This window comes from Equus caballus, chromosome X, assembly GCF_041296265.1.
Source record: "Equus caballus isolate H_3958 breed thoroughbred chromosome X, TB-T2T, whole genome shotgun sequence".
Taxonomy (NCBI): Eukaryota; Metazoa; Chordata; class Mammalia; order Perissodactyla; family Equidae; genus Equus; species Equus caballus.
In genome coordinates this window covers 39,452,465-39,476,754 of record NC_091715.1, presented here as the reverse complement: position 1 = coordinate 39,476,754, position 24,290 = coordinate 39,452,465, and the positions used below count along the sequence as shown (strand labels likewise).

The window sequence follows — 24,290 nt, the reverse complement described above, 5'->3', positions numbered from 1 at the left end:
CTGCAATACTGAACCCCATACAGGGTCAGCTCCCAATAAACTATGTTTCTATTTTCCATTGTCTTCAGAATGCTCAGGCTGAGGGGTGACCCATCTCGTGCACATTAACTGAGCTTTTGCATATTTCAGTGCACATCCAGGGTAACCTACATAACCCTTCCTCTTCTGACAGAGATGAAAACTCAGACTCACCCTCCCTACACCCGACTTGGACGCTGGAAGCCAGGTGTGCAGCAGGTCCCCCAGTGACTGACCTACTCAAGACTGTTGATGTATGGTCACCTCAGGTCCCAAATCTCTGGGACCATACACCTGATTCCTCTGGCTGCCAGTCTTTCACTGGTCAGCAGGAGCCACTGGACCACAAGGACTGCCAGAGGACACTTCAAAGTCCCCCAATCACTACCATGGCCCAAGCTCCTCATATCATTAATCCACAGTGATGGCCAATTACTACGTCCCAGAGAGGGCCCTTAGCTGCCTTCCATGGGAACCTCGAACAATGCCCAACACAGGCACACCCGTGCCACACACACTCCCAGCAGGTTTCCACTCATCGATCTGTCCAGACTGCCAATCAGTGATGTGTGTAATTTCTAAAACCGACTTATGGAGAGGCCAAACACTGACCATTCCTGAAGGATGTTATGGCTACCATTCCAGAAACCAACCCAGTGTCCTTCATGACATGTTCATAGCAACTTTGTTCATAATAGCCCCAAACCATCCAACAACAGGTGCCTGGATAAACAACCTGTGGTACATTCATTCAATGAAACACTATTCAGCAATAAAAAGGAACAAAAAACTGATACATGCAACAGCATGGAGGAATCTCAAAAGCAATATTCTGAGTGATATAAGCCAGAAGGGAAAAGAGTACATATGTATGATTCCATTTAAATGAAGTTCTAGAACAAGCAAGGCTAATCCATAGTGATAGAAGTCAGAATAATGGTTACCACTGGGTGGCGAGGAATGATTGGGAGGAGACCATGATGGAACTTTCTGGAGTGATAGAAATATCTTGGTTGGGGTGGAAGTACATGAGTCTATATATTTGTGAAAACTCAATACACTGCATACCTAAGATGGGAACACTTTATTGCATGTAAATAATACCCCAATTAAGAAAAGAATCAGAAATACTGTGGGAATGTGCATTTCGGATCAGTTTGTTCCAGCAAGATAGTTACTTGTATGAACGTCTTGGTAAGATCCACCGGATGCAGACTCTTAGGAAAGATCCACTGGGAGCCTGATGGAGATGGAAATCATGGGAGGAGACTGAGAAACAGCTCCCACTGCTCCACCCTATTGCAGCGCCCCGCCCCGCCCCCTCCCCCCCCCCGCCTGGCCACCGCCTCCCTGAGCAAGAAGGATTTTTCTTGCACACAAACCAAGTAAGCTATGGGGAACCATGCATCTTAAAGAGTTCATGAGATGAAATGGCCTCCTGGTAACTGCGGGGGACTTTCTAACTTCATTCATTCAGCACATTTTTATGGCACTAACTCTGATCCAGGAATTGTTGTAGTGGCAGGGAGAAAGCATCAGACAAAACTGATCCATCGTCTCTACTCAGGCAGCTGTCACTCTGTCCCCAAGGCCCTCAGGTGAGACTTCAGGCAGGGAGAGAACCACAGGGGAAGATCCCCGTGGGTGTGAAAGTTAGAAAAGCAGAAAGAATCTGTGAAAGCGTCAACAAGCTTGGGAAAAACAGACTTGTGCTTCTTTGAAGAGGTGTGGCTGGTAGTATTCTGAGGTAAATCCTATGTCTAAGTTCCATCAGTTTTTTAAAAACTTTTCTTTTATTGAGGGGTAATATACAAGTAAAGTGTATAACGTGCTCAAACAGTAAGTGTGCAGTTTGATGAGTTTTGACAACTCACTTGAATCAGGATATAGAATATCCCCCGGAAGTCTCTCTCGTGACACTTCCGGCTACACCCCTCCTCCACCTGAGGTAACCACTGACCTTCTCTCTCTCACCGTTGACTAGATTTGCCTTTTCTAGAGTTTTGGGTAATCATACAGTAGTACAGAGTCACGCATATGGAGTCATAGAGACACATGGAGTCCATATATATGGAGTCATACAGTATGGAGTCTTTTGTGTCTGGCTTCTTTGACTCAGCATCACACTTTTGAAATTTATCCGCATTGTATCAGGGAGTACTTTGTTTCTTTTTGTTGCTATGTAACATTCCATTGTATGGACATATCACAATTAGTTTACCTATTCACGAGTTGATGGATATTTGGACTGTTCCCTGTTTTTCCCTAGTATGAATGAATTCTAAGATTTACCAGACACATTATAACTGCATCCTCAACTTCTTTCTTGTATTATAGGTGGTCAAGGAGGAAAAATAGGAAGCCCGAAGTCACTGAAAGAGAAAGACAAGTGCAACTTGGCAAGGAGAGTGGTTGTGAAGCTGGCCACGGTCCTCGTGGCTAACACAGGGGAGCTAGCAAAACAACAAAAAAAAGAAAATAAAATAAACAAGGTTTAGCAGAGTTTTTCTTTTCTTCACCAACTTCACGAAAGCACATTTTTATGGCACTAAAGCCCGAGAGTGGGGGCATTCCAGAACAAGCCGGCCAAAGTGAAGGGATTTCCGTACCCCACAAAGCAAGGCTTTTCTGTGATCCATTATGGATGGGTTGGGCAGGGAGAGATCTTAGGCTCAGCTTCTTGTTCAGCTGATGAGAACAGAAAACGTCAGGAAATAGCAAAAGGGCCGAGGACATAGGCATAAGTACCCCAGGTCCCAATCACGGCATGATCATGTCCAGTCTTTCTCAGGGCTTATGGGGCATAGCTTGTGGCAGTGGCATTGAAGAGGAGAGAAGACACTTGGAGCACCTCGGCCTACGTAACTGGCTACAAGTGAGCATAGTGTCTACATTCTGCTATGATACATATGTCATCCCTGTTGCACATCTTGTGAAAACTTCCATGGCCGAGGACACCCATAAATCCCCCCATAGGAAGAGAATGACCAGTTGAGCACCTAGATGGGGACTTTGGAAGAGAGGTCACCCTGAACTTTGGCATTTCATCCAGGCAGAACCAGCTAGGGAAATGATGGGCAGACAAAAACCTTCCAACACATGCACTAATTTATTTGTTTATTTATGTAACTTATTCCCCACTATATTCCCAAAGGATAGAGATTTTTATTGATAAGAAAACTATAGCTTAGCGAGTTTAGGTTAACATGCCTGAATTCATATAAATTCTGTGGGAGAGCCAAATATCTGTAAGTGCTGGAGTGACAGCTGAAGGTGCTCACCAGAGACATCCAATCTGAGTCGTCCCTGGACATCCTAGCAAGTACGAGTGAGAGTCGCGAGGGGTAATGTGTGCTGTGACAGTAGATCTCTCTCTTTTTTTCCTAGTACTATCAACTTTTGTCTTGTATGTTTTGAGGCCATTATATATTAAGTGCATTTAAGTTTAGAATCAAAACTTCTTAGGGAGTTAAACTTTTTTTTCATCGTGCAGTTATTTTCTTTTAGTATTTTTGGCCTTAAAGTCCGTATTGTCTGCTATTAATATAACTACACCATTCTTTGACTTTCAACCTTCTCTCCTTATGTTTTAGATGTGTCCTATAAACAGATTTTTATCCCAATGACAATATCTATCTTTTCACTGGTGAGTTTAGTCTGTTACACTTATTGTGATTATTAACATATTTGGATTTCTTTCTACCATCATATTGTGTGCTTTCTATTTGTCCTATTTTTATTTGTCTGTTTCTGTTTTCTTCCTTTTCTTTATAGCCTTTTTTTATACCAAAGTTTTTTGTTCTTAATTTTCTCTCAATCCGTTTTCCCTGCTCTGAAGATATCACTTATATCTATTCTTGTAAAGGCTATTTGCGCTTTCAAGCATCCAAAACCACATAAATGTTTATGAATATTTTTACCTATATCAAGATAGTACAAGGGAGTAGAAAATTTTAAATCCTATCATGACTTTTCGCCTGTTTACAAAAGACACAACAAAAACTAAGTTCCCAGAAAGATTGAAAGTAAGAGCATGGAAAAGGGAAAGATGGTTAAAATGGTAAATTTTATGTTGTCCATATTTTACCACAATGAAAAAGAATGGAAAAAAGATACCAAATAAATTTATTTATACAAAATAAATAATAACCAAAAAAACTTTTATGCTTATATTGATATTAGACAAAGTAGACTTTAAGGGCAAAAAGAAATGCTGTTTATCCTCATTGTCTCCAATTCTTATCCTTCCACTTTCTCTGTAACCCACTCCAAGCAAGATTTTGCCCCTATCACCACTGAATCAACTTTTGACAAAGTCACCAATGATGTTACACTTACAGGAAATTCCTCATCTTACATGACCTGTCAGCATCTGATAAACTTGATCCCTCTCTTCTTGAAACACACTAAGCACTTGCCTTCCTAGATGCGATTTTCTTTTTTCTCTTACCTCATGGTCCACTCTCTTAATCTCCTTTGCTGGTTGCTCCTCATCTCCCCAACCTGGAGAAGTTGGAGTGCCCCAGGCTCTTCTCTTTCCCGTCTACACTCACTCGTTAGGTGATAGCATCTAGTCTCACGGCTTTAAGTACCATCTATAAACCCAAGTCCCTCAAATTAATATCTGCAGCTTTTCCTCTACCTTCGGACTCATAGAAAACTGCACACAGACATTCTCCACTTAGATGCCATATAAGCATATCTAACTTAACAGGTCAACGATCTAACCCCTTTCTCCCCACCACCACCACCCAAGCCTGCTGTTCCCACAGCCTTTCCCCCTAAGGAGCTGGAAACTCGGATATTCTGATTTGCTCATGTCAGAAATGCTTGCCCCCCTCTTTTGTGTCATTCTTGATTTCTTTTTTCCTCTCACATGCCCATATCCAACCCATCAGAAAATAATGTCAGTTCTATTTTGAAAATATATCCAGAATCGAATGACTCATTGCCCCCTCCGTGCTGCCACCCTGGTCCAAACCACCATTATTTCTCACTTCTATTTCGTAACGCCCTCCTAACCGGTCTTCCTGCTTCTGCCCTCACCCCTCTACAGTCAATTCTAAATATGATAGCCACAATGGTCCTTTAAAAACATAAGTGATGTCATTGATATCTCTGCTCAGAATCCTCTAATGGATCCTCACCTCGTTGAGAATAAAAGGCAAAGTCCTTGCAATGAGATAAGGCCTATGTGATCAGGACCTGCTACATCTCTGATTGCACCTTCTTCCATTCTGGCCTTTATTTGCTCGACTGCAGGCTCACTGGTCTCCTTGCAGTTGCTGGAACGCCCCACACTCAGCTTCAGGAACTTTGCTCTCTCAATTCACTTAGGTCTCTTTTCAAATATTCCTTGACTGGGAGGTTTTCCTTGCCCATCCTCTACAGAATAGAAACCTCAACCTCCACACTCACTCTCTCTCTCTCTCTCTCTGCATGCCATTTCATTGCACTTATTAGTTTATCATCAATCTTCTCCCACCCCCACCTCATCCCTGCCACTAGAATTAAGTGCCATGAGGGTAAGACTTTGTTTGATTCACTACTGTAGACCCATTGCTTAGGGCCTGGCACAACAGGATTGTTCAACAAATAGCATGTTGGTTAAGAGTATGGACTATGGGGCTAGAAATCCAGCCCAAATCTGGGCTCTACCACTTATCAGAATGGCCTCAGTCCAGTTCCTTAAAGTTTCTCTGCCTCATTTTCCTCATCTGTAAAATGGGGGTAACAATACTTCCTCCACAGGGTTTTTGAGAGGATTCAATGAAATAATATATGGAAAGCCCTTGGAACAGTGCCTGGCAAGTGCTTTGTTATTACAAATGAATGAAAACTCATTGTTAGTGCAAAAAAATGATTGCTACATAAGAGTAAAAGGAACGATTTACCAGAAAGGAATAAAATGTCTAAATGTTTTTGTACTTAGTAACATTGCCTCAAAAAATAAAGAAAAATATGTCAAGATTATAGGGAGAATTTAACAATGCATAACCTTAAGAGAAGATTTCAACAGGTTGAAATAAAAATAAAATTCAATAGTACATATTGGACTTGAAAACACATTTAACAAGCACAATCTAATAGACATATATATGAAAATTTGTACTAACAATTATAGCATATACATTTTTTTCAACCACACATGGATAATTTATTTTTTTAAAAAAACCTACTCAGGGGTTTCATTCAGCTGTAATAGAAACCATCCCACACACAAAATTGTGACTTAAACCAAAAGTAAGTTTACTTTTATCATGTCACCAGAAGTCCAGAAATAAGCAGTCTTGGGTTGATGCAGCCACTCAAAGCTGGCATCGTGGAGCCACAATGTTGTCTTTTTGTAACACCATCCTTAGCCTGTGGTTTTCATCCTTGTTATGGACTGAATGTTTGTGTCCTCCTAGGATTCATATGTTGAAACTCTACCATCCAATGTGATGGTTTTGGGGGGGTGGGGCCTTTAGGAGGTAATTAGGATTAGATGAGGTCATCAGGGTGGAGCGCTCATGAATGGAATTAGTGCCCTTATAAGAATCACAAGAGAGCTTGCTTCCTCTGCTCTGCTCTCAGCCATATGGGGATACAACAAGAAGTTGACAATCTGCAACCCAGAAGAGGACTCTCACCGGAACTCAACTATGCTGGCACCCTGATCTCAGACTTCCAGCCTCCAGGACTGTGAGAAAGAAGTTTCTGTTGTTTATAAGCCACCCAGTTTATGGTAGTTTGTAATAACACCCAAGCAGACTACAATAATCCTTGTGGCTATATGATGGCTCCTCCAACCCTAGGCATCGTGCTCACTCTCCTGATGGGAAGAATGGGAAAGGGTAAAGAGAAAAATGTGAAGAGAATAAGCCTGATGATACACTTCCCTTTTCAGGAGTTTCTCTGAAGCACCACCCAATGATTTAAGTCCCGTTGACCAGGACTATGGGTCTTATGCTGCAAAGAAATGCCTGGGAGATAGTTTATATTTAACAGTGCACATTACTAAGCTGAGGAAAATCAGGATTTTCTAAGCACAGAAGGGGAGAATGGATAATAAATAAGTAGCTAGAAGTATGTACTATACTAGGGCAGAAAACAAGTCCCAACAAATATCAAAGAATTAATTTAATGAAGACAAAAGTTCTTTGTTACACAATTTGATATTATAAAACAAAAATGTAATTGAAATATCCATATATTGAAAATTACATAAAATACTCCTAAATAACCCATGGATCACTTAAATCGTCATTATGGAAATTTGACAATATTTAGAATAAAATCCTAATGCATATGCTACATAGTAAGCCTTGTGTGATATAGCTAAAGAGTTATTTAAAAGGGACATTTATAGTCTTAAATGTTTACATTGCAAAAGGACAAAAATTAATGACCTAGTGGTCCATTGTGAAGATGAGACACTGACAAAGGCAATTATATATTCATAACATTTATAGGTCTCACTCCCATTTTAATTACCCTTGTACACAGTAAGGGAAAGCATCCACAGTTCCCCTCCAGCATGAGTTCTCGCACGCTTCCTAAGGGAAAGGAATCACCAAAGGCTTTCCCACAAAACACAGACCATAAATTGGAAAAGAATGCAGTCATGAGCAAAGACAGACTTTGAGAACCTTGGCTGTATGGGCATATTGGTAATTATAGGGATAAGGTTTAGACATTTTAGGCAACATACTAACAATGATTCTATGACAATTGAGATTGATGTTGACAAAAAGAAGTCATCATCAAAAATCCCCGGTGGGGAGAAATTAAGAGCCCATACAAAAATGTTAAATTTAAAGAAGATAAACAGATCTTTCTCTGAGATTAGGCCTGGTTTGCATGGTTGATGTCCTGCTCTTGGGGAAGAGTACATGAAGTGCAGAGGAAACAGCTGCCAACATTTTCACCCTCAGGGGTTCTGAAGACAGACAAGTATGACTGTAAGAACGGCAAATGAGCATACCAAAGTTCTCATCAGTCCAGTAGGTCTTTCAAAGGGATCCCAAACTCAAATACCCATTCTGCACTCCCATTACATTGAGAATCTCTGAAATCCGAAACACATGCCCAAGCTTAGATACACGTGTAAGGAACCCTAAGCCTTTTAACCACGGAGGAAACGAAAAATCAGTGAAAAGGAGAGGTCTTCATTCTCACAGGGAAGTCATTAGACAACAAGTCCCCTGATGGCAAGGACCATTTCTATCTCACGTATTGGTGTTGTCCCAGTCCCCAGCCCAGATCCTGGAATACCATAGGTGCTTAAGAAATACTTGCCCCATAAACGACTAAGTGAAGGAATGATGCCATTTGTGCATACTGTCACCAGACTGTTGTAGTTCTTCAACGTCACCTTTCTGTAGGGGGGCCCCCTGAGTGAGGTCCAGTAGATCCCACTCCTCTCTGGGGGAAGTCCACAACCACATACCTGAACGCTGCTGATTCCAGCAAAATCACAAAGGTTCTGTCTCACTGAGATATCCTCTCCTGTAATGTTCACAGGAGGATGAGTGAGGTGATAGCCCCGTGGTATGGAGATCCGATTCAGAAGATATTTAGATGGGTCTTCTACCCTAAGGCTCAGTGTCCACACTCATTCCCAAGGCAACCTACCATATCCAGTCTCATAACTCTAACCACACTTCTAACATATGCCTTAGCTTATATTCCCAATACTGGACTCTGAGTTCTTCCAGACTTATTCCTCTTTCTCAAATATTGAGCACAGTCCTCGACGTAGGCATGAGCAAAACACTAAATGACTGAAAAAATTATTTTCCCAGTAAGAACATGGATTTCTTGAGACAAAGATATTTTTATCTCCTTCTATCGTGTCCACCCACAGCACTCAGCAGAATCTGATGCCCAGGGGAGGGCAGTCAGCCTGGGTGTGGAGCTGAATGAGAGTGTTTCTGTGTAGTCCCTCCCTACCCACAGACAGCCCAGAGACCTGACAAAACATGATGAGCAATTTCTATAGTCTGTTTTAGGAAACTCCTAGCCGGGCAAAAGAGAAATGTCTACCTGATGTCTACCTGTTGGAGAAGGATCAAATTCCTACACACTTGTGACAAATTTGTCATCAACCCAGAGCTGTTATTTCCTCCCCTGTGTCTCTTTCAGGAGACAGGCAGGCTCCTGAAACAGTGGAGCCAAGAGAATCCAGGCTTCCCACATTTCACAGTCACAAGCCCAGATGCTGCCACATACACTAATTTTGAGCTCCTCCTCTTTCCCTACACATTCACACACTGCTGTCATAAGAATTCAGGATAGTTGTGTCTCGCTCAGCGTCAGAAAAGAGGACTCTGGGCCTTGCTGCCCATGAGGAAGAGACTAATAGTTCCAGCTTCAGAATATAGCTGGCCAGGTCAACCCCATTCCCCATTGAACCAGTGGAATCTGGAGTCCTGTTCCATCACCAACCATCAATCAACAGCAATGCAACCTCAATCATTAGCTATCTCATGGCAGGAGACCAGTCTACATATGGGAAAGCCTTTTAAAATGTAAAGTGCTCTACTATATTCATATTAATTTTTTAAGTGCCATATACTGAGGACCCACTATGTGCTGGAGATTGTCCTGAGAACTTTACCTGCATTTGCCCATTTAACTCTTATAATACCTCCACTAAGTACATATCATTCCTCCCATTTAATAGCTGAGGAAACTTAGGCACAGAGATGATTATCAGCCTAAGACAGACAGGGTTATTGACATGCCCGGTGGGAAAGTGGCTGAGTCAGGATTTGAGTGTAAGTCTGTCTGTCTCCAAATCCTAAACTCTCCTAACCACTACATTTCTATAGAAAGAAACTTCAAGCTTTGGAATTATTGGGGATGTTGTTATTCCTTAACATACCTAGGAGATGGCCATACAATCTTGCGAATTCATCTGTGATGTGTGGACCAGCAACATGACCTGGGAACGTGTTAGAAATGAAGAATCTTGAGCTCCAACCCAGACCTCCTGAATAAAAATGAGCATTGTCCCAAATAAGATCCTCAGGGGTTTCCGGCGCGTGGTTAAATTGGAGAAGCGCTAGGCTAGAACTCTGCGGGGCACCATAAAGCACTAGCAAATGAAAGGTTCCATTCCATTCAGATATCTTGGAGCTCCTCCTGCTGGCAAAACACCTGTGTTGCAGGCCCCTGTGCCTGCATTCAGGCCCTCACCTCTGGCTCGCTCGTTGTTAAATCCATTCAGCTATTTATTCAGAACTTGCTACACAAAGGCACTGAGGATTCAGCAGTGAACAATCACAAACCACAGCACACACGGAGAACTTACATTCCACTGGTGGAAGGCAGAAGTTTTCTTTTTCTTTTTATTAAGATTATGATAGTTTACAACCTTGTGAAATTTCAGTTGTACATTATTGTTAGTCATGTTGTAGGTACACCACTTCACCCTTTGTGCCCTCCCCCCACCCCCCCGTTTCCCCTGGGAACCACCGATCAGTTCTCTTTGTCTAAATGTTAACTTCCACCTATGAGTGGAGTCATACAGAGTTCATCTTTCTCTATCTGCCTTATTTCACTTAACATCATACCCTCAAGATCCATCCATGTTGTTGTGAATGGGATGATTTTATCCTTTTTTATGGCCGAGTAGTACTCCATTGTGTATATATACCATATCTTCTTTATCCAATCGTCAGTTGCTGGACACTTAGGTTGGTTCCACTTCTTGGCTGTTGTAAATTATGCTGCAATGAACATAGGGGTGCATGGGACTTTTGGAATTGCTGATTTCAGGTTCTTAGGATAGATACCCAGTAGTGGGATGGCTGGGTCATAAGGTATTTCTATTTTTAAGTTTTTGAGAAATCCCCATACTGTTTTCCATAGTGGCTGCACCAGTTTGCATCCCCACCAACAGTGTATGAGGGTTCCTTTTTCTCCACAACCTCTCCAACATTTGTCAGTTTTGGTTTTGGATTTTTTTTGCCATTCTAACTGGGGTAAGGTGATATCTTAGTGTCGTTTTGATTTGCATTTCCCTGATGATTAGTGATGATGAGCATCTTTTCATGTGTCTATTGGCCATCCTTATATCTTCTTTGGAGAAATGTCTGTTCATGTCCCCTGCCCATTTTTTGGTCGGGTTGTTTGATTTTTTGTTGTTGAGCTGTGTGAGTTCTTTATATATTATGGAGATTAACCCTTTGTTGGATAAATAACTTGTAAATATTTTTTCCCAATTAGTGGGTTGTTTTTTTGTTTCAATCCTGTTTTCTCTTGCCTTGAAGAAGCTCTTTAGTCTGATGAAGTCCCATTTGTTTATTCTTTCTATTGTTTCCCATAACTCTGAGGAGTTATGGTGTCTGAAAAGATTCTTTTGAAACTGATGTCAAAGAGCATACTGCCTATATTCTCTTCTAGAAGACTTATTGTTTCAGGCCTAATCTTTAGGTCTTTGATCCATTTTGAGTTTATTTTTGTGAATGGTGAAAAAGAATGGTCAATTTTCAATCTTTTACATGTGGCTGTCCAGTTTTCCCAGCACCATTTGTTGAAGAGACTTTCTTTTCTCCACTGTAGGCCCTCAGCTCCCTTGTCGAAGATTAGCTGTCCATAGATGGGTGGTTTTATTTCTGGGCTTTCAATTCTGTTCCATTGATCTGTGCATCTGCTTTTGTACCAGTACCATGCTGTTTTGATTACTGTAGCTTTGTAGTATGCTTTGAAGTCAGGGATTGTGATGGGAAGGCAGAAATTTAATAATAAATTCTACATCGGGTGGTGTTAAGTTCTTTTGGAAAAACAAAGCAGGCTGAGGGAGATGAGGCGCCAAAGACATGCACACATTCAAGAGTGTTCATACTGAGAGCAAGACTGATTCTGGCAGGATTGATTCTGAGCCAGAAAAGATAAGTAAATAATCATCTTTCTGAGCAGAAAGATAAATAACCATTTCACAGAGCACTATAAATTGAGACCTGGCTTGCTCAAAAATTATTATTGAACCCCAAAGCATTAGAAAGGACTAGAATGTCATGGTTTTGCAGAATCTCAGGAGAGATTTCTGACGTTGGTTTACTTCAACTTACCCTCAGCAGGAGGGTCTGGAGTCAAATAGTTCTTGGCCCTCTCTATCTGCAGAGGGCAGAACTTGGGTCGCCTCCCAAGATGGAGAGAGGCAGGACAACAAGTGTCTAAAGAGTCTCATGCAAAAAACACCCTCTACTGTCATCTTCCCACCTATACCCATACTTCAGTCTAATCAAGAGAAAAACGTCAGACAAATCCAGATTGGGGGACATTCCACAGGATACCTGGCCAATACTCCTCAAGACTGTCAAGATCATGAAAAACAAGGAGGGGGTGAGAAACTGTCACAGACCAGAGGAGATTGGGGAGACATGACAACTAAATGTAATATGGTACCCGGATTGGATTCTAAAACAGAAAAAAGACTAATGGAAAAAACTGGTGAAATCCAAATGAAGTTTGGAGTTTTCATTAATAGCAATGTATCACTGTTGGTTTCTTCATTTTTGACAAATATACCATGGAACCCTAAGATCTTAATAATGGGGAAAATTGGGCAAGGGGTATACAGAAACTCTTCATACTATCTTTGGAACTTTTCTGTAAACCTAAAATTATTCTGAATTAAAAGTTTAAAAAAAAAACAACCTCCGTTCAAAGACTGGCAAAAGGTTGATACTTGTTGAAGCTGAGTAGTAAGTACAAGGTGGAGTCATTATAATATTTTCTCCACTTTAATGTATGTTTGAAAATACCCATAATAAAAATATTTTAAAGAAAAAAGTGCTCATTCTAATTCTTTGAAATACTTAGTAGGGTAAACATGCAGCAAAACTAATTAAGAAAAAAGGAGAGAAACAGCACCCTGAAAACAGAATGAAAAGGGAGAAATAACTACAAAGACAATAGTTACTTTAAAAGACTTACAGAATATTGTAAACAATTACGCAGTAATTCAAAACCCAGTTGATACCACCTTTAACGTCACTAAAGGCAGGATGACAGACATGATGTCTATCAACAGGAATACAAGGCAATAGGAAGCACACAGCACCCCCGATGAAGCACGAACAAAGCAAAAATTGAACCTAAATGTAATCCAGCATCTGGATCTAACTCATGTTTACAAGAAATACCAAGAATGGAAAAAGAAATTAAAAGACATCATGATTTTTCAAAATCACTGAATCCGGATTGTGGAACATTCTACAAGGCAAAACGACCAGAATTCTCCACCAAATCAATTTCATTTAAAAAAGAAAGGGACTGTTATGACTTGAGACATAACTGCCAAATACAAGGTGTAAAACTTCTTTTTTGTTTTAAAAGGTATGCTTTTTTTTGGTGAGGAAGATTGGCCCTGAGCTAACATCTGTTGCCAATTCTTCCTCTTTTTTTTCTCTCTCTCTTTTAAGTCTTTCTAAGTCTTTTTTCTTTTAAGTTGTTCTAGTTCTTCTATGTGGGATGCCACCACAGCATGGCCTGATGAACGGTGTGTAGGTCCATGCCCAGGATCCGAAACAGCAAAACCCAGGCCAGCGAAGTGGAGCATATGAACTTAACCACTCAGCCACGGGGCCAGCCTCTGAAACTTCTTCTATATCCCCATCTTCTTTCCCCTGAATTATTTTGAAGCAAATCCAAGACATCTTATCATTTCTTCTTGAGTATTTTCAATGTTATTCCCCCAAATAAGAATGCCTTTGAAAATAATTTCTGTAACATCATTAGCACACCTAAAAATGTTACAATTCCAGATTATCAGCAAGTATCCGGGGTTCACCTTTCCGCAATTGTCTCATACCTTTTTGAATCAATTGTTCGTTTGAATCAGGATGCAAGTAAGGCTCACACATTATAATTGGTTGATACATTTCTTAAATTTCTCAATCTACGTGCTCCTCATCCACCTTTTTTTAATCACTCCTTGCATGTACGTGTTGATGAAAAGAGAGAGTCTTGAAAAAGTTCCAAATGAATGTATTTGGAATGAAGTTCCAAATTCACCCCTTGGCATTATTTTACATGTTCCTCTGTTCCCTATATTTTCTGGTAAATTGGTGGTTACATCTATTGATAAGATTCTGATGCAATTTTTTTTCAAAAATACTTCATAGCTGCTGTAACCAATGTGCTTCCATCAGATTGGGATGTCAGATTGTCTGCCCTTTTTTGTGTGATTTTAGCAGTAATTTGGTGGTCGCACTAGTTACACTAACTCAAAAAGTTTTGCAAAATAATGATACTCTATTTCTATCACTCCATTTATTAGAATAGCATTTTTATAAAGAAAAACTTTCTCTCATCAACTATTTGCTTATCTTAAGTCAAAGGTCACTCTTTTTTTTTCTCCTTCTCCCCAAAGCCCGCCAGTACATAGTTGTATATTCTAGTTGTAGGTCCTTCTAGTTATGTTATGTGGGATGCTGCCTCAGTGTGGCCTGATGAGCCGTCCTAGGTTCGAGCCCAGGATCCGAACCATCAAAACCCTGGGCCACCAAAGCGCAGCTCAAGAACTTAACCACTCAGCCACAGGGCCAGCCCTGCAAAGGTCATTCTTATGAAATGCAGGATAAATGTTTGATTCTTTTCTTTTATGTAAACATATTTCCAATTAACGACGTGCTTTGCTAGCACCTCCACATATGACCGATGAGTTGTTTCATATTGATATGAACTCTTGGATTTGAACATAGTGAATGTGCTTCAATCCACTGCAGTTGTCCCTACTGATGCTCAAACTGTCCCATCTTTCATCATTGGAAACTTCTTCTATTGGTTTCTGAGTTCACTTGACGTGAATATAGCAGCCTTTGAAAGCTTCCTTGCTAGCTGAAATGACGAGATGTTCCAATATCATTTTACACACTTCCCTCTAGTCCTGAAACCAGTCATTTTGCAAAGGGGCCCTGTCTGCTTTTAGTGGGCAACGGTATGGACTCCGATGCAGACACTAGGAATGCTCATTGCCACTGCATTGACCATTGCTTCTAAGTCTTTTCAGTGGGCAGAGCTAGGAAATAAGTAACTTTTAATCATAAAATACATCATGAGTTATATTGATACTTCTGACTCAAATTTAGGTCAACAGAGTTTTACATACCAATATTATATCAGTGCAGTGGGTTGAATAGTGGCCCCTAAAATATATGTCCACCTGGAACATCAGAATGTGACGTTATTTGGAAAAAGGGTCTTTGAAGATGTAATTAAGGTAAGGATCTCAAGATGAGATAATCCTGGGTTAGAGTGGGTCCTAAATCCAATGACGGGTATACTTAAAGAGATAGAAAAGGAGAAGACATACAGAGACACGGGGAGAATGCCATGTGAAGTCTGAGGCAGAGAGTGGAGTGGCATGCCTACAAGCCAAGGAACGCCAAGGATTGCCAACGGTCACCAGAAGCTCGGAGAGAGGCAGAAAACAGAGTCTCCTTCAGAGTCTCCAGAAAGAACCAGCCCTGCTGCCAGCTTGATTTTGGACTTCTGGCCTCAAGAACTGTAAGAAAATAAATTTCTGCTGTTTTAAGCCATTAAGTTTGTGGTAATTTATTAACTAATACAAGATATATCTTCTTTCTCCCAACTAACAGCACAAAGGAACATCAGAAAAGAAGACAGAACACCTGAAGGAGTGAAAAAAAAAGGGGGGTAAATAATATAGATTTTACACCTCCTCTTGAGTTTTCTAAATTGTGTTTGATGAATGAAGCAAAAATCATAATATTGCTGATGTGGTTTCAATGTATGTAGAGGAAATATTTAATAGTATAAAAGGGAGAGAGTCAAGGAACTTAAAGGGAGGTAAGGACTTTACATGTCACTCTACTGGCAAAATGGATAAGCAAAATGTGGTATATACATACAGTGGAATATTATTCAGTCATGAAAAGGAATAAAGTACTGATAAATGTTGCAACATGGATGAAAACGCCTTGAAAACATTATGCTAAGTGAAAGAAGCCAGACCAAAAGACCACATATTGTATTATACCGTTTATATGAAATGTCCAGAATACACATATCTATAGAGACAGAAAATAAATCTGTGGTTTCTTAGGGCTGGAGTGGACTGAGGAGTCGGCACAAGAGTTCAATTTGAGGTGATGAAGATGTTCTAAAATCAGATTGAGTTGATGTTTGCACGCCTCTGTGAATATACTAAACACCATTGAATTGTACACTTCAAATTGTGAATTTTATGGTATGCGAATTAGATCTCAATAAAGCTGTTTTTAAAAACATCATAAATTTAAATGTAAAACATAAACCCACAAAACTTTCAGAATAAAACACAGGAGAAAATCTTTGGGAGCTAGGGCTTGTGAAGACGTGGCACCAAAAGCATGATCCAAAAAAGTGAAACACCAATAAATCGGACTTCAAAATTAAAACCATTGCTCTGCAAAAGATCCCCTTAAAAGAACATTTGTATTTTCCTTCTCTCCCATCCAACCTCCTCCCCACAGGTCTCCCCTAGCTCTGACTGAGACATCTCTGTCTTGCCTTTACCCAGAAGAGCAAGAAATGACTGAGGCCCAGACGAGTTATGGCTTATTTGTTCATTCACTGCCTACTCTATTTTCCCCTGGATATTTGGAACCTGATGGCAATACATCCCATAAAATTGAAAAATAAAGGTAGGATCACAGAAAATATAAAGCAAGTAGAAGATTAACATCAGGGAAAATTGGGATGTAGGCATGAAATTCACTTCTGTGCTTAGCTGTGAATTTGTCTCTGACCTTCCTACAGTTATAGAAAAAAGGAAAATGGGGTCAGTTATGTGATTTGTATTGTCCACGAGGAAAAACTATATCAGTTCATAAGCAGATTCAGTGACCTCTACCACAATCAGGATAGAGAAAAATTCTCTCACTGTAATGATCTGCCCCATGCTACCCTTTTATAGTCAAACCCACCCTTCTCCCCATTATCCCTAACTCCTGGCAACCACGAATCTGTTTTCCACTTGTATAATTGTGTCATTCAGAGAATGTCTTATAAATGGAATTATACAGTATGTGAGCTTTTGAGATGCACCTTTTTCTCATTCAGCATAACGCCCTGGAGATCCCTCCCTGCTATTGCAGGTATCGCTAGTCCCTTCCTTTTAGTGCTGAGTAGTATCCCATGGTGTGGCTGTATCACGTGTTTAACCAGTCACCTATTGACTATTACAAATAAGGCTGCTATGAACAATTGTGTACAGGTTGTTGTGTGGACTTAAGTTTTCATGTCGCTAGGATAAATATCCAGGAGTGCAATTGTTGTGTTGCATGGTAGTGGATGTTTCATTTCTTTAAGAAACTGCCACACTGTTTCCTAGAGTGGCTGTACCATTTTACATTCCCATCAGCAGGGTATGAGAGCTCCAATATCGCCTCATCCTCACTAGCATTTGATGTTGTCACTCTTTTCTATTTTAGCTATTCTAATAGGTATGGAGTGATATCTTGTTGTGGTCTTAGTTTGCATTTCCCCAGTGGCTAACGATGTTGAACAAATTTTTGTGTGCTTATTTGCCCTCTGTATAATCTCCTGTTCTAAGGGCAAAGAAAGGTTTGACTTGCTTAGGTTTTAAGCATTTTTTTAAAAACTTGCTTTTACACACATTTTGGGGGATCTGGCATCTGGGTTCTCCTTTCAGGCTCAGGCTTGGACTTGCTGGGTTAGACGCTATTATTTTAAAACCTAACATGGGAAATAAATTCACTCAGTAACTTGAGAGCATGAAAATAAATTAATAAAGAGCCCACACATTTAAATAAAAACATAGGAACTATTTCTAACTACAAGACAGCCAATCCTGGGCAGCGGACTTCAGCGACCCTCCATTTGACACCCCTATAAAATGAGGTGATTAGACAGTGTATTATCAATCTCTGCTGGAACTCTAGCTATGAAGCAAGGGCTACAGAGCTGGAGTCATCAAAGACGAATCTTAGAAAATTTGTCTCCGTTTAAAATTTTTTTAATGCTCATTCATTCCCATTAACAGGAGTCAAACTCAAACCTCCCGCGTGAAAAATCAAATCCAGGGCGCTCGATCCCAGGGAGGCACTCCCCTTCTGACAGACCAGAACCGTAACCAATTCCTGCCCATCTGCTTCCGAAGCTCTGACTTTCAAACACTACTAAACGCTTTGCTCTGTGCCACCTCCACCTGGGCGCCCCACCCGCGCAGCAGCCGCCGGCCGCCGCTCGGCCGCAGCCGCAGCGGCACACAGGCCCGCACAGGCTCGGCGCGGCCCCGTGCCCACGCTCGCGGGCTTCCGGAATCTCCGCGGGCTCCGGAGAGCCCCGCCCTGCTCGCCTCCGCTCGGGACGGCCCCGCCACACCTGGCTATTTGGTTGGCCAGCGCCCTCGTCGTACGTCATTCCCCCGCGCCACCCGGAAGCCGCGGTTCCTACCAACCGTTCTTATTGCCGGCGGCTCTAAGGTAACGGCCGTGTTTGGGTGTCCCTGGGTGGCGGGAGCCCAGAGTTGGGAGGGGCCGAAGGCGGAACCCCCAGCATGAGCCGGACGAGCCCAGTCCCAACGCTGGGAGGGTGCAGATGTAATGCACTTGAGGCCAAACTGAGTGGTCAACGTGGTGTTCCCTCTCCCCATCCCTCAGGAGCCCATCATGGCGACGCCCCCTAAACGGCGGGCGGTGGAGGCCACGGGGGAGAAAGTGCTGCGCTATGAGGCCTTCATCTGTGACGTGCTGCAACGGGACCTACGGTGAGTGACAGCGCGGGGGCGGGGCTTTGGAACGTTGCACGTGGTGGGCGGGGCACTCAGCCTCAGGGCCTAGCTTTCTGATTGGTGGGCGAGGTGTTCGGAGCCCGGCCCAGCACGCCTGTCGAGGGGAAGGAGGGGCGACATCCGGGGTGCGACTTGGCTGGGATGTGGCGGGCTTCGAGGAAGGTGTGTCTGCGCATGCGGGGCCTCTGATGCCACTTAGTGGTTAAGAGCTACTTTTCCGAATCCAGAGTTCTCAGGTTCGAATCCTGGCTTGGCGATTTCGCCATTCGTGTGAACACGTTGACCCTCGCCTCGCCTTTCTGAGCCTCAGTTTTCCTCATCTGTGAAATGGGAAAGTTGATGGAACCTTCCTCATGCAGTAGTTTTCAGTTTTTAATGTGTTCAGTCCTTGTGAAGGGTTTCATATGGATACTAGAGGCTCAGAGTGTGCACAATTGTTATCTCTATCATTATTAATCTGAGCAGGAAGTAGAGTATTAAGAATTAGGATTATGAGCATCCTAAAAGGGATGGAGGGTTTTTCTAGGGTGAGAATAAGACATTCTGATTGGAGGGAGGCTTTGGGAGTAGAGTGTAATAATACTACTAATAAATAACAGCTAACACATATATAGAACTTACTGTTTGGCAGGGACTATCCTAAGTGCTTTATAGTAAATACTCTTTAATCCTCCTAATGACTCGATGAGGTAATACTTGTCATCCCTATTTTACAGATGGGGAAATTGAGTCCCAGAGAGGTTACTTACTTGCCAAAGTCACACAGCTAGTAAAAAGGAGAGCCTGGATTCAGACCTCAGCAGGCTGACCCAGAGTCCGAATCTTAACTTCTGCACTAAAACGCCTCTTCGGGGCATGGTGACATGAGGGTCTCAGAGGATCATGATATGAGGTATTCCGAGAGGGACAGGGCTTCCTATTGGTCACTGTTTTACTCTTGTCCCATCAGAAAAGTGCTGGAGCATCGTGACAAGGTATATGAGCAGCTGGCCAAATACCTTCAACTGAGAAACGTCATTGAGCGACTCCAGGTAAAGACACCAGGGTTAGGTACCATTGTGGGGCGTGGGGGACAAAGAAGGGGTGTCAGGGGGAGATACCCCAGACCAAAACCTGTTGCCTGACCCAAAAGTTGACCACTGAGCCCTCCCTCTTTTTCCTGGCCCCACAGGAAGCTAAGCACTCAGAGTTATACATGCAGGTGGACTTGGGCTGTAACTTCTTCGTCGACACAGTGGTGTGAGTGTCTCCCCATCCCTCTGAGCCCACAGGGTTCGGCTTCCCCCTTCCTGCCCTCAGCAAATGTGTTTTGAGTATTTGCTATGCACCAGACACTGTGCCCAGTGCTGGAGCTGTGACAGTGAATACAACAGGACCAAGTCCCTGCCCTCCCTGGGCTGCCGTTTGGGGAAGGTGGGGGGAGGGGAGTAGAAACGGCTCTCAGAGGAACTGTGTGGTTTGCTAAACAGTGATAAGGACTGCCCGCACGTCCTCTAACCGCTGTTTCCTCAGCCCAGACACTTCACGGATCTACGTGGCCCTCGGCTATGGTTTTTTCCTGGAGTTGACACTGGCAGAAGCTCTCAGGTTCATCGACCGTAAGAGCAATCTTCTCACAGAGTAAGTCTATTCCATGAGGATAGTGTCTAGAAACTCCAGCATTCACAACACCCTTCTCCCCCTCCCCATGGCTGCCTGGGACGGTACTTAGGGACCCACCTCCCCGCCTCCTCAGGCCTAGGGCTGAGGAAAGCGGGGGTGCAAGGCTCAGCCCCAGGTACAGCACATCATGAGCACTCAATAAATGGTCTTTGTATGGGTCATTCACGCCAACATTTATTGGGCATCTGCTGTATGCCAGGCTCTGTGCTGGGCAGCAGGGAGGCAGCAGTGAAGAGACAGAAGGGCTCCTTTGAAGGCTTCCATTATCGGAGGACTAGACTGTTAGACACACGCACAGCTTTGACCAGCTCCGGGAGCTCTCACCCTTTAAATCAGTAATAATAAAACAAGCTACGTCTGACTTCACCTCCTGCTAAGCTTCCCACTCCTTCGCTCCTGCACTGTGCCCTCCCCACACTGACCTTCGCCAGCTGCTTTCAACACTCCCAGAGTGATCCCACCTCAGGGCGGTCACACTGGCTGTTCTGCCTGCAGCGCGCTCCCCTGGTGCCTGCGTGGCTTCCTTTCTCCTCACTCACTTGAAGTCTTGCTTAAATGTCACTTCCTCAAGGAGGCCTTCTGTAACCTAACTTTCAAATTACAACCCCCTGGCACTCCTGATCCCCTCCCTTGTTCCACTTTTTCTTTTTTTCCCTGGCATTCATGAGCTCCTAATGTTTACTGTGTAATTTACTTCTTTCTAATGTGCATTGCCTCCTCCCATTAGGATATAAGCTTTACAGAGGGAGATATTTTGTCTATACCCGAAGTGACTAGAATAGTGCAGAGCATATAGGGGGCACTCCATGTTTGTTGAATGAATGTGAAAAGGTATGCTGGAACAGATTGAAGCAGATCTCTGTCGGTGGTGATGGGGAGGTGTGTGGTGGGAAAGGATGGGCTCCAGTTGAGTTCAAGGTTTTGTGCAGGGAAGGGGAATTGGGAGTGTGGATGAGAGGTTTGAAATGTAGCTAGGGAAGGCCTCCTAGAGGAAATGACACTTGAGTCACTTGGTTGAGTGAACAAGCCATGGGGCCGCCTGGGGAAGAGCATTCCTGGCAAGAGGACCAGTGTGTCTGTCGTGTTAGAGGAACTGCCAGGAGAGGCGCGTGTGGCTCAGCTGGAGTGACAGAGGGGACACTGCAATACACCTCAATTAACATCTCACAAGTGTGAATACCACTGATCTAAAATTCCTCCTGGATTATATTTATCTTTCTTCCTACATTCGTTTCTTCCAGAGTTGCCTCCCTTAGGGTTTCAGTAATTCTTTTCTTTTCTAACCTTTCCAGAGTTTCAGTGTTAGGAGACCCAAAAGAGCCCCAGACCTGCTGAGATTTCTAAGCCTTAGTGAGCAGACCAGTTGGTGAACCGTTTGGTCGAGGGGCCTGCTTTCGTGGGCCAGCACAGTTCTGAACTGGTGGTCATTTACACCAAGTCCGTTTATTATAACAAAGCTTTCCTTGTTGTGTCACAGGATTCCTGAGCCTCTCAGATAGATTTTAATTTTTTGAGACTTGATGACTTTCCCCAAAATGAGGTATTTAAGTTGTCAGTGCCTGCCCCCTTGTCTAGTCTTTTTAATATATTGACCTGGTCTGTTAGTGTGATGAGAAATGTGATTGAATCTCTTATTACTTTATTATAATTAGTAGGACTCCCTGGAAACTTAATCTTTCTAGGAAATGAGGATTTGAGTCTGTGTAGCTCACTCTCCTCTTTAAAATACTCGGTGTCTTGGGACACACTTTGAACTAACTTTGTTTCAGATTACTTTATAACCAAACAATCTGTCAGTCCTTCCTGTTCTTAGTATATTTGTATGGAGAATGGGAGGATCAGGTCTCTGTGTATATTCTTTCCTGATTACACAGAAAGGAGTACACATCCACCCCCATAAACAGATATGTAATTATAGACAAAACAGAATAACTCTGACTACTAACACTGCCTTACATATTAAATCAGTAGCAATAAATTAAACATATCCCTTTTGTGTTACAACTAGCATTTGGTGAACTTTCTATTTTTCTCCTTTTTTTAAGTGTTGAACTCATCGCCTTTCATAGACTAAGCTTGCACCACTAACTAATTTTGTTCTCTTTGATTTCAAATTGTCCCTTAGAAGCTGATCGAGATCATTCCTCTGTTCTTGGGGCGCTATCTCAGATATTCTTGAAAGCATTCTTGCTCTCTGGCAACAACACCATGCTGCGTTAATTTCCTGTCCTTAAACATAGACTCAACCACCTTTTCAGGACTTCAGGTTCCTTTCAGTGGAGTAGTCATTCACTTATTCATTCAACATACATTGGGTGCCTACTGTGTGCCACGCAGTGTTTTGATTCTCCAGCCACACTGGCCTCTTTGCTATGCCTCAAACATGCCAGGTTTGTTTCCCAGATTGCCAACTCCTACCTCGGCACCTTTGCTGCTGCCCTGTGTCTGGCACCCTCATCCTCCATGGAGCCACATGGTTTGCTTCTTCATTTTGTCTTCGCTCAAACACTTCTCAGTGAAGCCATCCCTGATCACTAATTAGAATGGCAGCCCCGACTCTTGTACTCCTTATCCTCTCTCATCATTTAAGTTCTTCATTGTACTTATAACCATCTGACATACTCTATATTTTGCTCCATCTCTTGTCCCTCTTAACAATAATTGGAGCTCCATGAAGCCAAGATTTGTGTTTGCTGCTCTCTCCCCATCACCTAAAACTGCCTGGCATAGAGTAGGGATTCCAGAAATGTCTTTGAATCAGTGCAGTCCAGGTGGCGGCCAGGCGTCTCTGCACAGGAGCGGGTCAGGCAGGAGGATGTCCTACCGCCTGCCCTGTGGAAGTGACCCAGGGCGTAGGCAGTTCTTGAAGTGCTGAGGGAGCATCACCCTCATGATCATAAGTGCAGCCCACTCCGCGCTTTCTTGTTTCTTTTCTCCAGGCTCAGCAACAGCCTCACCAAGGACTCCATGAATATCAAGGCCCATATCCACATGTTGCTAGAGGTGAGAGCAGCTCACCACTCCCAGACTCTGTCTCCAAATGTTTAAAGTGGTGACTTGAGGAAGGGTGGGAGCCAGGGATGGGGATGACCATCTTTCCCTTTAAACTGGAACCCAGCTGGAGCCAGGCTGGCCCTGAGGGAGGGGAGGTCAGAGCAAGCCTGGGGTGGGGCCTGGACGCAGTCTCTGTTCCATCTATTCTCTCCTCTTTTTCAGGGGCTTAGAGAACTACAAGGCCTGCAGAATTTCCCCGAGAAGCCTCACCATTGACTTCTTCCCCCTTCCCCTGACATTAAAAAGCCTGAATGCCTTTGAGTCACATGGCCCTTCTTTTCCCCCTTAACCCCTGCTGTTTGCTAAGGTATCCTGTTTCTAAAGCACAAAGTTACTCGGAGGCTCAGAGATCCAGCCTCCGTGTGGAACATTTCAAGCGCCCCTGAAGTCCCACCTCCAGCCTGTTGCCTGGCAGCACTTGACACCTGACTTTCTGCTCTGTCCTCTCTTCTGTTGCCTTGGCAACCTGGGCCTCCACCTGACCCTTCTATTTCTTCTGCTGGACACCACTCTGAATTACCATAGAGAATGGGCCGATTCAGGGTGTACGTTTGTTCCCAAGGCAATCAGCCTTCCGCTCCTGGCCCTAAGGTTTACCCCTGTCCCACACCCCAATCGTTCCTCAGGTACCTTACATTCTTAAATTACACCCATGGCCCTCTCGACTTCTAAATACTTCCAGCTTCCACCAATGGCCGCAGAGCCGGATCCCACCCTCCCTGGTCCGGCCCCTTTTCTAGGTCGAGTCCAGCTTCCGCCAATCAATGCAGAGCCAAGTTCCACCCCTTTATAACTGGCTGCAGCT

The 24,290-nt window shown here is 43.1% G+C and overlaps 1 protein-coding gene across 4 annotated transcripts in view; it reads left to right on the top strand.

Annotated features, from left to right (window-relative positions):
- UXT (ubiquitously expressed prefoldin like chaperone) overlaps positions 1 to 23,746 on the top strand; it is a 117,753-nt gene extending 94,007 nt beyond the window's left edge. For 2 of the 4 annotated variants that reach the window (XM_070258638.1, XM_070258636.1), the window contains exons 3-10: positions 16,488 to 16,658; positions 18,020 to 18,461; positions 18,639 to 18,745; positions 19,719 to 19,800; positions 19,941 to 20,008; positions 20,282 to 20,389; positions 23,371 to 23,434; positions 23,648 to 23,746. In XM_070258638.1, coding sequence (XP_070114739.1) covers positions 18,648 to 18,745; positions 19,719 to 19,800; positions 19,941 to 20,008; positions 20,282 to 20,389; positions 23,371 to 23,434; positions 23,648 to 23,701 — 474 coding nt within the window. In that variant the 5' untranslated portion in view covers positions 16,488 to 16,658; positions 18,020 to 18,461; positions 18,639 to 18,647 and the 3' untranslated portion in view covers positions 23,702 to 23,746. The remainder of the gene's footprint in view (positions 1 to 16,487; positions 16,659 to 18,019; positions 18,462 to 18,638; positions 18,746 to 19,718; positions 19,801 to 19,940; positions 20,009 to 20,281; positions 20,390 to 23,370; positions 23,435 to 23,647) is intronic. The other 2 variants (XM_001492729.6, XM_070258637.1) reach the window with 1 other exon arrangement.
- Positions 23,747 to 24,290: the final 544 nt, after the last annotated feature.